General features: G+C 36.5%; 1 protein-coding gene across 11 annotated transcripts in view; it reads left to right on the top strand.

Moving 5' to 3' along the window:
• ESRRG (estrogen related receptor gamma) overlaps positions 1 to 16200 on the top strand; it is a 611234-nt gene that overhangs the window by 365038 nt on the left and 229996 nt on the right. For 5 of the 11 annotated variants that reach the window (XM_072990302.2, XM_078382959.1, XM_072990306.2 and 2 more), the window contains one exon: positions 2900 to 2976. The exons of 4 other annotated variants lie outside the window; for them this stretch is intronic. In XM_072990302.2, the coding sequence (XP_072846403.1) occupies positions 2903 to 2976 (74 nt within the window). In that variant the 5' untranslated portion in view covers positions 2900 to 2902. The remainder of the gene's footprint in view (positions 1 to 2899; positions 2977 to 16200) is intronic. 2 more of the 11 variants (XM_078382961.1, XM_078382960.1) reach the window with 1 other exon arrangement.

Here is a 16200-nt window from a genome sequence, read left to right as displayed (position 1 = left end):
ATACTCATGTGTATATGTTTGATAGTGCTGGAATGACAACCAGCAGCTTCCTGTAGACTGGAATCCCATTTTAAATGTTTTGAGATGGGTTTTCCCCTTCTCTCTCTCCCCCCCATAGCATACAATTTTACCTGACTGAGGCATATCAGCTTTTACTTCCATTGATATTAAAGCAATCCAGTGTTTTAATCTTAGCTGATACTTGTTGTATAGCATATGGGTACATGCTCTGTATATGAAGCCCTGGATTATATATTTTACAGTTATATGTAGCCCAGAAGCCGTCATTTTCGTATTCATATTTTTGTGCATTAGTAGACACTGTACTAAAACTTTTCCGAACTTCTCCATTCATCAGTTAGAACAACTAGGTTTTTAAATTTTTAAATATTCTGAAAGGATAATGGAAGGCGTAACTTTTCTGACATATGCTCAATTTTATATTAGAAGTATTAAGCTTGAAAGGGAAAATTAAAAATGTGTTAATGTAAACATATTGTTGTTCTATATATAGGATACAAACACCTTCCTATTTCCTTTGATCTATTTTATGCTGAGTTCAGATGCATAGAGAGAATGTTAACGAAAACCTTTTCTCCAATTTTGCTCCAATTAGTCCAAATTGTGTAATGTAATTCAGGTGATAATTATTTAATCTATTTATAATTATTTCACCTTATGAAATAATTTGTTCCATTTTTACATAATAAGGAATGCTTCAAGTCTAAATCCTCCTAAAAGGCTGCAATTCCCCATTTCCAAAATGTATGTAATTAAGCTCCATCAACGGGACATGCTAGTGAACAACAGGACTTAAGATGGCAACATAGCCTTATTTGCTCACATAGCATATAGAACCCAATTCAGTTATTATGTATTCTTTGCTTTCCAGTTTTAAAAGACTTCTCATTTATAGGCAGAATAGGCTAGTGCTAGATTTAGGTTCCTCTGTCTAAATTAATGTTTTTTTTAATTGTTTGCCCGGTTTAGTGGAATAAAAGTTTTGTCTTTAATTTGTGTTTTCTTTTTCAAGACTCTTGTCCCTAAGACTTAGTTCTAACATTAAAATGATAAAGGGTTTGTGTGCACATGCATGTTTAGAATTTTCTCCTATATGTTAATATTTTGGGTCATAAGATACTTTGCTAGCCCCCCCTCCTTCTACCTTTCCTTTTTGTCAAGAGCTGTATTGAAAACCATGCCTTGAAAAATGGGGGAAATAATGATTCTGCTAAATGAATAGCATGTACACTTCTTATCAAGATGTGCTCTTCAGTCGAAGCAGTACATACATGCACACGGCATACATGCACACACTTACTGGAAAGGTGGTCATTGTTCTGCAGTGGTTTAGAATTTTAGTTGCTACAAACACGTTTTCTCCCCCCAATTTTCTCCCCCCAATCTCAATCAATACATTTATTATTTTATTATAGAACTGCATATCTTTCTATAGGCATTTGAAAATCTGATGTCAGTGTATTTAAACATCAGACTAGTCTTAGAATTTTTTTCCATTAAAAATGACAAAAGGGATCTTTTCCTTATTTTTAATCTGGAGTCTATAATATGACTAACTGGAAATGATGGTCCATCTATTCATAAATATGCATACTTGGACTCGGATCCTATAAATGTGACTCCAGATAACTTCATGTATAAAAGCTCTTGCGACTGTATAGGAGAATAGAGCTATTTTTTAATTTATCCCTCTGTCCGGAGTCTACGCAGCAGTCCATCAACCTTTAGAGGTAGAATTTGGAGGGGAGGGGCAGAAATAGTATACAAGAATCTGCAACATTCCACACAAGTGGAATTTCCTTCTGTAGTGGAATCTACGGATCCACACCACTGAAACAAATGGAAGTTTCCACGTGAATCACAGTGGGAGATATTGGTAAACCAAAATCTATTCAGACCTTTCTCAGCATTATTCGTCTGGAGGCTGCTGTCTCACTTATTCCTCTGTGTCTTTTCATGTTGCTTTGAGTGAGACAAAAGTGCACATCTTTTTCAGCACTTTGATTGGAACTACATACCATATGTAATGTGTTTTGGCAGCACTTACCTAGCCAAAGAAAACAAATTAATATTAGCCATGCTGAGGGGCATCAGAAGTATCGCAGATGTGTCGATTTAGCTTTGCTCCATCACACGCCCTTTCCTTAAACAACTGGCCAAGCTGTCGCAAGATGTTGCACGGGCTACAAAGAGATTTTAATAGGTGTGATCAGAGATTGATGGCTGTGACTAGTTAGAATGAGAATATGTTGCCAATATGTGGATGCTTGTTTTCAGCCCCCATAAGAAAAAGGTCATCCAGAAATAAGACAATCCCAATTCAAACTTTATCTCCTTAAAAGCAAACAAATGTGCAATCTGTAACAAATATAGGGGTGACAAGTCACATGAAATGAAATTGACTGGCCCCTGAGCAATACTTAAATGCCTTCTCATAGATGAAAGCTTATAAAGACGTAATATGGCTGGAGAAAGAGGTGACAATATGGCTTATTTTGTAATGTTTGTTTATATTCCCTGAGATCCTGTTCCCTTTTCTCCTCGTACCTTGTTGATAGAAATAATATTGAAGAAAATACCTACTCACATCTAGTATCTACAGTGTTTTTAATCATTTTTGTACTGTACATAGAATGCTAAGTAAAATGTGAATATTTTAATGTAGCATGATTTTTCAGTGCATTCACGCTGCTATGTAATGTTCCATTTATGGATATGGTGTCACAGAACAAGGACTGACCTACGTATCTCTGTATGCAATTTCCTTTTTATCTTTGCTCCCAAGACATTTTTGCCTTTTGTATTTTCTTGGGATTTGCTGCAGGTTTTAGTTTGATTCTAAAGTTAAAGGTTCTTTTTTGTCTTAAATATTCCCCAGGTGATGTCAGATGAAAAGGGTATTATGGCTGAAATATACACCAGAGGAATTCATTTTGGCAAGCCTGGTCCATGTAGGTTAGTGAACCAACAAATAAATAATTTGCTATGTTTATTTCAAGTTAAGTAAAGGTAGGGGGGAAATAAAACAATATAAGGGAGATGACTTTTGAAAAAATGGAAAATCCGTAATTACAGTTGATTCTGAATGGTGGCAATATCAACATGCAGATAAATGTTATGACTGATGACAAACGCTATGCAGATTTCATGCAGCAGATATTGTCCAGCCTAGCTAGTTAATTAAATATTTTTTCTATTAAATATTTATTTTTGTCAGTGTTTTTCATAGCCTTCTACCTGGAAAGAATTAGCATATGCTGTGATATGCAGTGAAACACCATTTCTTTCAGATTGTATTTTTCTTGAAGCAGTGGCGTTGGGACATGAGACTTCTAGTATAGAGAGGAAACCTATTGGGCACTATATTGTAGTCACATTAGGAATTGGTTTTGTACAAGAGTAAGGTCATATTAACAAGAGCTGTACATCGCTTACCAGAAGTTTACATTAGCATGAGTGACACCTGTCCCATTAATCATGAGGACCTTGGTTTCTCAGAGAGAAAGGTAACAATCGGTTGCATTACAAAGCACAGCACACATGGCTTAATTCATCTCATTGTTCTCCTGCAAATCTATAGGAGAGTTCATTTTGCTCCTTGAACTCAAGCAGAAGAACAGGATGGGCTCAGGTGGTGGCATGTGCCTGCCTTTTTTTTTTTTCCTTTGGTCAGAGGTGCTCAGCAAAAGAAGTCAATGGGTGGGGGTTGGGGAGCATTCACATACCCAAGCTTTTGCCATCTCTGGAGCTAGGATTGTATAATGTTTTGTCAAATGTATTGTTGAATGTGCAAGTGGTTATTTTCTGTGGTTACCAATCAACAAATGCAGAAAAAACAATTTGTAGAGGTTAATAAGCTAAGACCATAATAAAATGCAGTGCAGATAGACATGTGCATCTTTGATGTCAAAGAAAGACGGCATGCCTTTGAAATCAGAAAAGTGTTGGAATGTTAACAGTATGGGGAAGTAACATTAGAACTGTTAATTTCTAAGGTCCCTGTGACCCACTTTCCCCCATGCATGTTGGAGTTATGCTTTTGTAGAGGTTTCCTAGTTGTACTTTCAGGTTATACACTGCTGGTAGTTATGTGACTCTAATATTGAGCAGCAAACCTGTGGCATGTTGAAATACGTCAGCATTTCTTCGAAGATACAGCTTCTATTTGATTGTGTGTAAATACAGTTAGTTAGTTGGGTTTATCTGATAGCCTGGCAGAAAGAGAGAGAAGCAGGACAAACTGTTTTCAGTAACTGCGCTGTTCATACACCTGATAAGATTGAGAATGCTTTCAACTGCTGATATGCTTTGAATAAGAAAAGAATAATCACTTCCACTGGCACCAGCTTATCAGGAGTGGAGAAAAATGCCAACACTTTTACATTAGCAAAAGTAAATGTTTTAGACATGTCATGCCTTTTTTCCATTTAAATTGAATAGTAGGGTGCTTGTGGGTATGCAGTAATAAAGGGGAGGACTTATTACCTTGAATAAAGTGCAGGTGAATATATCGAGAAAGGAGCCCTTGGCAACAATAACAGCTCTTTTGATAAGTGGAATATATCTATTTCAAGCGTTCTTCAGAAAATTTCAGCATCTTTATCCTCTTCCATTCTATTAAATGTATGTCCTAATCTTAGTAGGGAGCATTCACTTCATAATCCAATATATCCAGCTTTGTGTGTGTGTGATAAGTGAGGCTCAGATTCAGTTGTTATCAGTATAAGTTAAAATTAAAGCTCCTGTAATTTTGCTGTTACCATTTTGTAACTTCTTAAAGAAAATTGTTCTTTCGTTTTGCCTATTTTATTGTACGAAAATTATAAGATTTAAATAGACACCATATTAAAACAAAAATAATATTGCGTGCGAAATTAAAAAGTTTTAATATGTATAAAGTGTTGCCATCCAAAATGCAGCACAGGTTGTTTAATAGTTTGAGTCACTATTTGTAAAGTTAATTGAAGACTTACCATTTAAGCTTCTGGTTTGGTGAATATTTTTGACAGCATTCTCATACTAGTGTTTAACATTGTTCCACTTCTCTTAAAGTATGCAGATAACTTGGGTGTATTCAGGTTGACAAATTGTAGTGCAAGCCACAATAGATTTATTTGGTATTTTTATTGATTACCCACAGCAAGATCACTGTTAACAATTTACATCAATAGCATTTGATTAATCAAGGCATCCCTGTTCTGTACCTTTTACTGAGACAGGGACTTTAGAAGCGCAGTGTTGACAAGCTGATAAACTGTTCTGATTTCACTAGTCTTTTTTGAATATATAAATATATATTCCATTGGTAAGTTTATTTTCACAATTCAAGAGTGCCATTTAAAGAAAAGGTCTTCAGTTTAAGGTTTATCAAATTTTAGTTAAAAACAACTTGGCTCCATTTGGGTGTAAAATAATTTAAGTACTAACTTGAGGCAAACTTCATGCTTTTATAGCTGTTGCTTAGAGGTTTCATTCTACTATGAAGATGTCAACTGTAAATATAAAAATGCATCACTGAAAATGTAATGGTTTAAAGATTCAAACTGAAATAAAATATCCTGCCTGGAGAAAACACGGCAATCGGAACAAAGTAGTTCTAACTCCTCCTAAAGGAGGCATATTTGAAAACACAGCTTGAAGGCAGTGAGAAGCAGCACTATATATTTTTTTCAGCCTTGGGAATCATATAGCCATGGAATCAACAATATTCTATCAAATAAAACAGATGCCAAATTATTGATGAATTAATGCTGCTGACGGATAAATATGTAACGATAACTCTTTCCCCATGATGTTATATTACAAAGCATTGGTTCTGAAATGCTAAACTTTTGGCTTTTTAATTGATCCAGAGATTTTTTTTTCCTGGATTCTGAATACAGTATTTTACAGAATTGAATATTGCAACTGATTGTGAATTCAGTTTGTGGTTGCATGTCTGCCTTTTAAGCACTAGTCATAAGAGAGATTTGTGTTTGTGTGTGTGTGTGTGTGCGGGGCAGACCTATTTGGGCTTCTGGAAAATCTTTTGTTTTTGTTTTTTGAGCTATGTACAGGATGATGGAAAGTTCATTAATGTCATTTTAAAAGATTGGCTTCTTTCAGTTGGCTGCAGATAAGGGACAAAAGGTTATGAATTGGCATATGGTTCCGTGGTTCATCCTCTTGCTGCAGTGTGACTAGGAAAAAGCTGTGCATATTCTCTTCTGCCCTCTTTGCAGATTTAGAGTAGTGGAATTGTATCAGAGATGATGGATGGCATGCGGTCATCTCCCCCCCCCCGATTATAGGATCGCTTCAATATGCAGTGCCCTTTGGGGACCCAGCAGTCAGTTGTGAAGTCAGTGGTCATGCAGCTCTGGAAAACAGGACCATGTGGAAGTAAGTGAGATGAAATTGGCAGATTTTGTTGCAAAAAAAAAAAAGACTTAACAGGTGATAGGCTAGTTACTCTAAAGAGTAAACTGAAAAACTGAAAGTAATTGGCCTAGACATGGGCTCTTTAGGTTCACTAAGTCTAGAGCTAGCATTCCAAACAGTTACGAGACGTATTATGGACATTGAATTTTATGAATTATGGAGCGCAGCTGATAGGTCTGGTTCCCCATTGTCCCCTTTAAAATAGGACAACCAGCTGCTTTCCCCATGCTGCTTAAATTCCACAAAACCACAGGGCTTTTTCTCTGGCCAGATGTAATGTCATGCCTGGTGCTGTGTTGTATGGTTGGTATAACGGAACCCCTTATCTCGAAATACGTTGTCCATGTGAGCAGGGTGCTTTGGAAACCCTTACTCCCACTTCCACTGTCCGCTTCATCAGGCAAAAAGTATGTCACCTCAATAGTAATAAAGCTGGAGGGAAAATCTGAGCTGGACAAGGTCCTTTTATGTTATCAGAGGAGGTGGTTGACGTTATGGAACAAGTAGCTGTTTTTCTTGGGTCAGTTGTTAGGAGGTGAAGCCCTGACCTTGAACGAAAGTATTTTTTTCACGCTCCCTGTGAATCCAGAAATCTTATTTTATATACCAAAAAGGGATTATTATTATTATTATTATTATTATTATTATTATTATTATTATTATTATTATTATTATTATTATTATTATTATTGAGGTCTGTCTAATCTGCCACAGAGCTGCAACAGCAGTATGGGGGTGAGCTGTACCGCAATGGTAAACCACATATTTTGCAAGTGGAAGTTACTACGTTCAACATTGGTCTTTGCCAGAGTGGGCTGAGAAAGATCATGAATTGGGGGAAGGGCTGAAGATCTAGCATCTGCTGGAACATTCCGGTGATTTGTAGTAGATCAGCAAGGAACTGTGATCCCCAAATTTATAGCATGACAACTGTGACTGTGTTATAAAAACACTGATTGCAAAAAATGTTTAAGGGCAAGCTGGACTGAATTTTTCCATTAAAGAACTTGTAAGCTTCGATACTGAACACACATTTCTGGGCTGAGCATATATTTAAAGGCATGCTGTTTCCTAATTTGTCATGAATATTGCTTTGCCTGTGCCATTATTTTGAACCTAGGCTCCAGCTGGTGCTGTTCAGAGTAAATATTTTTAAATATATGGTGTAGATCTTGCAAGCTTGAAGTCTTCCCACTCCTGGGGTACTATGTTGTCACTTGATCAGCACTGGACCAGTACTATAATAGAATAATTGTTCTGCCATACAACCAACTTACCTTTCCTTTGTATTTATTTACCAGTGTTGCAAGCCTTAGGATAGGACCAAAGCATTTGCATGACATTTATTAAGGCCACAGAGAACGGGCAGTTATCAAGACTACAGCAGACAAGAGTGTGTGGATAAGCTGGAATCATTATAGTACCATGAGTATGTGTTTTGTAGTGGTATTGAATTTACTTGAAGCTTGCAACCTTTTTGCACTTATTGCATGTAATTGCAAATGGAAGTCCTGGTCATTATTATTTCTGACCATGGAATTGGTTTGTTAAAACTTTAATCTACGAAGCATTATAAAATTTTCACAGAGGTAGGAAAGTTAGTTTAAAAAGGTGAAGTTTAATGAACTGCTATTGAGACTGTCATTGAGAACTGACAGTTACTTTTTTCCTATTCTCCATCTCTGAACTTCAGCATGTAGATTTGTTTGCCATTTAATAGATCAGAGGTAGAAAAACTTTCCATCCCCGATATAGGCTTGGAAATTTACAGAGCTAGTTGTCAATAAAGTTGCATATTACTATTTTTAGATCTTAGTATTCTAATTGGCATTGAAAGCGATTTTTATTTTTATGTCCCATTAGTGTATTTATGAACATGTGTGTATGTATGTGAGTGTGTGTGCGTGTGCGCAGTTTGTGCTTCCATTTCCATTCCTCATTGTTTTATTCAAACCACTGCAGGCAAAATCTGAACCTTGTCAGTTGAGTTGTATGTAAATTCCCTTACAAAGATTCATCAAAAATAAGGCAAATTACTAAATACTTGTCTGACAGATACATAGTTCCTATCAGGAAGTATCTACCTTCATGTGATAGAGTTGATACTTCCACTAAAGTGTTTTTTTCTTAAGCGACACAGAATTTGTACTAAATGTGTTTTTGAAAAAATTGATAAGATTAACAGGTTTTAAGATTTCAGGTTTTAAAATAATTTCAGTGTATTGAAAACTTGTGTAGAGCTCTGTACATTTTGGAGAAGTAACTGAATGTGAAGCTTACATCTGTAGACCACACACCCTAGAATCAGCTTTTGTTTTGGGTTCAGCAGAATGGCTTTTGTTGCTGGTCAAGGTGGGGTTAGTAGAGATTCACGTAAGACAGCACAAACGGTAAACCATCAGCAGGTTGCTAGTCAGCAGCAGGTGTGAACAACATAAAACAGGATTAACACTGAACCGAAGTGTGCACTAAAAACATAAGCCCTGCCTTTCCTTTAGACAGACAGTCAAATAGAAACATGCACTCATCATACACACCCTATTTACTAAACACTGTCCAATGAGCTGTGTAAATGCTGTTACTCAACTGCTGCAGAGAGGTAAGTAGCCTTTTAAATACCCTGATTCTCTGCCTTTGTCTGTTTTCCCCCTTTGGGTGGCATATACTTTGGACATATTGTATATGGGGTACAGGTCTCTTTTGAATTTTGTGTTATGAACATCCCAGGGTCTATTTGTGATATTTTAAGAAAAAACTAGTTATTCCTATTCGTTGTTGTTGCTGATTTCATTATTTTGTAGATAATATGACTCTGTTCAGAAGATGTTTTTTTTTTAATTTTTGAGATAGCATAGTGTTTTATTTAAAAGAAAAAAAATACATAATTCTGTTCTCCCAGATGTTAAAGGTAAGATGGGAAACAGATATGTTATTATTTTTAGGGACAAGCTATTGTGACCCATGAGATTGAAAGAAAAAGTTGAGGGAAGGACCTGAAAATTAATACACTGCTTTGAATAGGGTGTAGCCAGGTTCTGTTTAGTTCCTGTGGCATTGAAATATTAAAATAAGGTTAAAAAGTACCAAAGTCAAGGTTCAGCAAATAAATATGGCACTAGGGAACAAGTAAAATTGAGATGCAAGGTATTATTAATGATTTTTCTAAAAAATTTGATGCTTAGGATTTTATTTACATCTTTATGCTTCACGCACAAATGTTTGTCTTTAGAAGCATCATATGAAAGATAGAACAGAATGGGAAAAGAATTAAAATGCGTTTTAATGGATATACATCTGTGTTGAAGGTTGCTAACTTCCACACTCCCCTAATTCACTTACATTTGGTTGCAAGAGAAATAAATAAGGGGTATTAAAATTGTGCACATATTTATCTAAATTATTGGTGTGACAATTTCTGAATGTTTTTTTCATACTCCCCTGTATTTAATGGACATTTTGTCGGACCTGAGCAATTTTAGACTGTTACAGTAGTGTTCATTTAAGGTGCAAAGAGTGTTTTACCTTAACAAATATTCTATATAATTTTCTCTCAGCCCAAGGATAGCTGGATTTGTTTCCTTGTCAACCACAAATGCTCCTCCCTCTTCACTTGAGCACCCGAATACGTGAAAAGATTTTGGAAAATGCTCAGCTATCTTCTGTAGGTGCTTGGTAACAAAGCAGCTAGGTTTTCAAAATTGCTGTGCACCCTGCAGCTCCCACTGAGAAAAGTAGGGGATGCTGAGTTTCAGCGCCTTTGAAATTCTGACCCCAATTGCGGCAGCTGTGCACTGCGGTGAATTATGGTATCTAGAGTCAATGTAGTTAATTTAAGAGTAGAGCACTTTTCACACTCAGCAGAAACATCTTCATCTTAGGAAAATATCAGTATCAGAAAAGATACTGATATTTAGGAATTATTCTTCAAATACTATTTTGCCCTATTTTTTTCTGTGCGCGCGCGCAAGTACGAATAATAAGAATAATGAATAATTAGGGGTATTTTTTTGAATCTATAATAATTTATGATGTACACTTAAGGACCCATATATACAATTAAGGCCCCAATCCTAATTCACTAGTAGAAAATTCTCAGTGAATTCAAGGAATGTTACTTTTCAGGAGAGTATAAGATTGAACATTATAAATGCGAATGGGCCATCAGGTGTTATCCTTTAAAATCAATCCCGTGTTTTCAGGACTTGTTCTGTTAACTTAAAGATAACATTGTTGCTCAATATATGTATAATTTTGAAGCAGAAAATGAATACTTTTCATGATATAATAGAGATTCAGGACTATCATTCTCCTAATGCGAAAAAATGTGTCCAGGAAACACGACAAATAATTCTATGAATGCATAATAATTGTATTTCAATTCTGCACAATATTAAGGAAGTGAAAATTGCCATATATGTATATCTGAAACTTTTGTTCTGCGTGTTTAGAATGTTATTGAAGGGTATCACATAAATTCCTTAAATAAATTCACACAAATATGGAAGTTATTTGTGTTTTCCTTCTGATTAAAAAATAATTATTATGTAAAAATATAGCTAGAATCTTATTGCCTAAACATGGCGCAGAAGGGAAATTGCATATGCATCTTGCCCCCGCCCCCCCCATTTCTGGCAGTGTTCCTGTTCTCAACTGGTTGCTCACTGGTTATACAACTGGTTACACAATGGTAATACTATGGGGAATACCCAATTTCTTTTTTATGTTTTTATTTGGGCAACAAGATACTAGCCCATATTTTTCAAATATATCTTTAAAAACCAGCCATTTGAAAAGAATACACACAAATGATTTGTCAGACTGAGAAAATATCAATAATATTAATAATACTACTTCTGAACTGTACATTTTTAAATCATTATCCTTCCTATATTATAATGTGCTCATCTCTTCGCCCCTCCATTTTTGGCATAGTGTTGACAGGGTTCCCACATCTCTGATTGTTTCTACATTCAGATCAGCAGAAGGAGATTACTGTATATACTTCATAGACTGAATTGCTCCTTCATTGTGGTCACCATGAATACATACACATTGCTAGAGTTGAGTGAAAACATGGAGCTAAATTCCATTTATTCCAGCATGAAAGCAGCCTGAGACTTTTTTGGATGTATAAATAGTATCTGTTTCTCCTGTAGAACACATACCAGGCCTTTTAGGAGGTATGAGTCATCGGTAAGGGCTGACCTCCTTCCAAGTGGCAAGATGCTAGTCTGAATAATAACCAGGCATGGTAGGACTCTGATGGCAGATTTCCAGCTGTGGTTGGATCCTACTGTCTTTCATATAACAATTCTAACCTAATTATTTGCAAACTATCCCACATTACAACTTCAGGAGTGAAGTAAAGTATAGACAAAGCATGTCCCTGTAGGCTTTGTAAGATAACCTAGTTTTTTTTTTACTCTCTGTGTATGTGCATGCATGCTTAACATCCAGTTTTGTGAAGAATTATGTGCACCTTATAAGATTGCATATCACATTGGAATTCTGGTTAATTTAATAAACCTATTTTACCATCCCTGTGGATTTTGTTTCTGACAGTCCCCTTCTCTCTATTCCTATTACTATCACAGACTACTCCATACAAAGCTGAGAAAATAATTGTTGAATTCCTTTTGTAGTTCCAGTGCTTACTTTAGCATTAATGACAGGCAGCCTTTAAAGGTTCAGAGCCTTAAGCATTGCTCCTAAGCGTATAAAAGTTTGCATGCTTATCTGAAGCTTATCCGAACTGCTTAACCTCTCTGGCCTCAAAATCAGTCTGGAAATCCTATGAGAGCAGACTGTCTCGCGAGATTTTAAATAGAACTATGTTTGTGCCAGGTCAGAAATACACCAAGAATTTTTTTAAATGGGATTTCAGAGATTCTACTTCTTTTCCCTCCCCAACCTCACAATGACCCTCCCTTTTAAAAGATACAGTGAATTTGCATTTTCTCCCTATCCTTTTGCCATTTTAGAACAGTCTCAATGCTTATTTGATCAATTTTTACGGTGTTAGTACTGGAATTAAAAAAAAAAACAAAAATACACAATCTTTTATATATTAAGTTCCATAGCTTAGTAACACTTTCAAGAAGCTCTATTTTTCTACATTGATTAGCACTGATGACAGAAGTTGCTATGCTATAATTATTCAAAAGGGGAACCTTCACATCTTGCTGCTAGATCTCACTGAGCGCGATAGATTTTGACTGAGCGGACATGTATGAGAGAGATAGAACTTTTCTCGTTTGCAGTCTCAGTAAAGCAGGCCGGCGTGGATGCAAAGACGTGGCTAGCATGTGGAATGACAGAAGAAAGTGCATGTGGAGGACAGGAAGTGTACGCATTTCTGAAGTGGGGACAAATATTGGTGATGAAAAAGGAATGCACAAGGAGCAGGTACAGACAAAGGAAACTGTCTAGATGGTCAGTCAACAGTGCGTGGACTTGTTCCCATATTATTCATTTCCTGTTCCGTCAAGAAATAAAATCCAGTACCTGTTCATTCCAGTGTATTTTAAGATCTCAAACTGGCATAGTAGCAAAATAATATTTGAATATACCTTGAAGCTGGAGGTTAGGTGATATTCAGTGCACCTAAAACTCTTACTGAAATCGGTAGGGATTGGGAGTTCGCAGGTAACAAGCAATATAACTTTGGGCAGAAACCTAGAATGGTTTTGAAAGTGATCTAAATGCATAATGGTTTGCAAATGGAGAAATGGATTTCAGAACTGGAAACCACAGTATAAATTGATTTTTGTGCTTTAATTCAGAAGCTGCAAATGTTTCACTCTATTTTCCTGTTTTGCAAAGATCTTATTTATCTGTTTCTTGTAGTGCACCTATGTTTCTGAACAATATACTTGTAAAATAATACGAGGTGGGTGGGTACTTCTTTGAGATGGAGAAAGAAAGAATTACGTTGGGTTAGAAAATGCCAGTGAGCAGCTGGCCATTTATTTAACTAACTCCTGTAGTTTTTGTACACAGATTTTTCTCTCCTCCCCTTCCCCCTTTCTTGCATACCACTTTCTGCTACACTGATGATAATGTACCTGGAAGGAAAAAGCAGCACAAGCCAAGGCAGCCAGCGTCAGACAGGGCGGTCTGCCATCTGTCCCACCTGCTGCATTCATGTGTCCATCTGGTTACTGCAATTGCTTATTGCAAGCTTCAACAGAAGAATGTTCAGCCTGAAAAGGAGGCAGTGTGAATTATTTAGGGACCTCTAGTGTAAATAAAGAAAGGGAAATAGAAGGTGGACGGTTGCGGGGGGGGGGAAGGGCAAAGAGACACAGTGAGCTGTTCTCAGTCCTGGGTGCTTCGGAATGTGTGAATGCATGAGAGCGTTTGATTTGCATATAGATTTAGATGCATGTGAAGAATACAGACCAATACATTTGGTCTAGATGTAGGTATATAGCCTGATTTCAGCTGGAGAATCTTTTAGGTTTTTTAGCCTAAGTGAAACTGGTGTAATCTAATGCTTAAACGCGTTAATTTAGCAGAAATAAATGCTATTTAAAGGGCATTTGCGTTCCCTTTGTTAACCAAGAGTCGAACATTACTGGAGTTTTACCCAGCATGTGGTTCTTTAGAACAACCTTGATTTTAATTATTGGTTAGAATCTTGTTGTGCAAGTTATGCCATGCAACCCAGATGATGATATCAATCATGGCCATACGATAGCCATTTCAGTGGTATTAAAATGTTCCTGTTGCTCCCTCTAGGATTCCTAGGGGTCCCCTTTGTCCCATGGAAGCCTTCAGGAGCCACAGAATGATGTAGGAAATAATTTGGAAATGGACTCTGCTATCCATCCCTATCCTGAAGATGACACCCAAGTTGCATGGTGCAGCTCTGCCAACAAGATTCTGGTCACTGTGGTTTATCTCATTGCCTAATAGGGATGTGAAGAATGCTTCCTAAATAACTTGGTCTTACTTAGTCTGTATTAAATTTATAAGACACCGTACCAAGAAATTTTTTGCAAGATTCTTCATTTCCACGATGAGAGCAAGATGAGCAGTGCTTCTTTTTCTTGTCAAAATTCTGCTGTTTTGCATACAGTGACTCTGTGGCAGCCTGTGTAAATGTAACATCCCTTACAAACACACACTCGCAGCAAGTACAGAATAACTAGCTGATTTTTAAAGAAAGATGCGAACAACCCATTCTGTGTTTCTGGTTCTTTACACTCTGCACAAGGCAGCAGTTGGAGTTTTGAGTAATCTGTGCACAGTGCACACTTTGCCTAACAGAAAATGCCTCTCTCTCTCACAGGATGAGGAGAAAAATTCCTCATTCATACTTGTGAGAGCGAGAAAAACATATTTGTCTTTGTAGCCACCAAGGGTCTTATTTCCACCCTCCCTTTGTAACAGGATTATAAGTTACAAACATATGGGGGCATAAACACATATGTGCAGGTTATCAATTGGATGTTTTAGAACTTATTTGATAATTGTGCTCCAGTTTTATTTTACCTGCTTAAGAAATGTGTTCAGAAGGTTTCTACAGTAGTGTCTTAAGCAGAGAAAGCAGAGTTACCGTATTTTTCTGTGTATAAGACACTATTTTTTCCTAAAACCATTACACTAAAAGTTTAGGGGTGTCTTATACATGGAAGCTGAGGAGAGAACAAAACTGTCCGTACCTTGCCTCTGTAAACAGGCTTCCTTCAGTCACAAGGCTTAGCTTCCTACACTCAGGAGACTCAGTTTCTTCCAATCACAAGCCTTATGGAACCGATGTCAGCTGATGCTGAACACGCCTTGTTGGAGATGGAGCCTGTAGGCTCAGATGCAACAGGGATTCATAATGTCTGAGCGTTCTGAGCCCAGAGTCTGAATTACTCAAAACTAAGTTAAGATTTCTTAATTTTTGGATTAGAAATGGGGCGTCTTATACATGGAAAATATGGAAATGAAAAATAGTTGAGCTCAGTATGTTTTAGTCTGTATTGAAAATTCAGAAAGAAATTTGATGATCTGAGGTCATAATTATTATGGCTCTTCAGTTTGTTTAACAGGCAAAACTCTTGCTTTATTGCAGTTTTTATGATACAGAAGATAATAAAGGTTTCACATTTCTATGTGAGAGAGGTATTTTCAAAAATTCAGCAGACTCCATCCTAGTCCAATTTTATTTGTCTTCTTCTGAATTTACCATAAAAGCAGTACTTTCATACAGTGTATGGATGCAGGGAGAGGAATAGTGCAGGGTCAAGTGTCATAGTTTTCCTCAGAATCTTTATATCCCAACTGCTGACCAGTGTATCACAGATTTGAATGAAAATCAGCTGCTGTCTTCTAAGTGATTTGAGTGGATTGGATTCTTCCAGGTTAGTCTTATCAAACCTACTGAGTTCAATTTTGACACAAAACTCTTGTAATATTTTTAAGCAGTAAGGCTGAAGCTACTATTAGGACAACATCATATATTTGCAGTAGAATATTTATGGTAGAAGATTATTCTATTGGCATGTGGGACAAAGTGATCATCCACTTGTAAGATTTCATATTGGGAGTCAGCATACATTTCGTTCTGTGTTGACCAAATACAAAACATTTTAAAACAGATTCCCAGTTGATCAAATGCAAAACGAAAAATACAAGCATATTGACAGTGGATTTATGTAACTAATGATACTTCAACGTTAGTTGTTTTCCTTTAGTATGTTTAGTAGGACTTATGTAAAACTTCTTAGCAAACACTTGAATTGCCAGACATTTAATTTTTATACAGTT

This window comes from Pogona vitticeps, chromosome 1, assembly GCF_051106095.1.
Source record: "Pogona vitticeps strain Pit_001003342236 chromosome 1, PviZW2.1, whole genome shotgun sequence".
NCBI lineage: Eukaryota > Metazoa > Chordata > Lepidosauria > Squamata > Agamidae > Pogona > Pogona vitticeps.
Note: the sequence above shows the minus strand (reverse complement) of the source record. Positions and strands in the feature narration are given on the sequence as shown.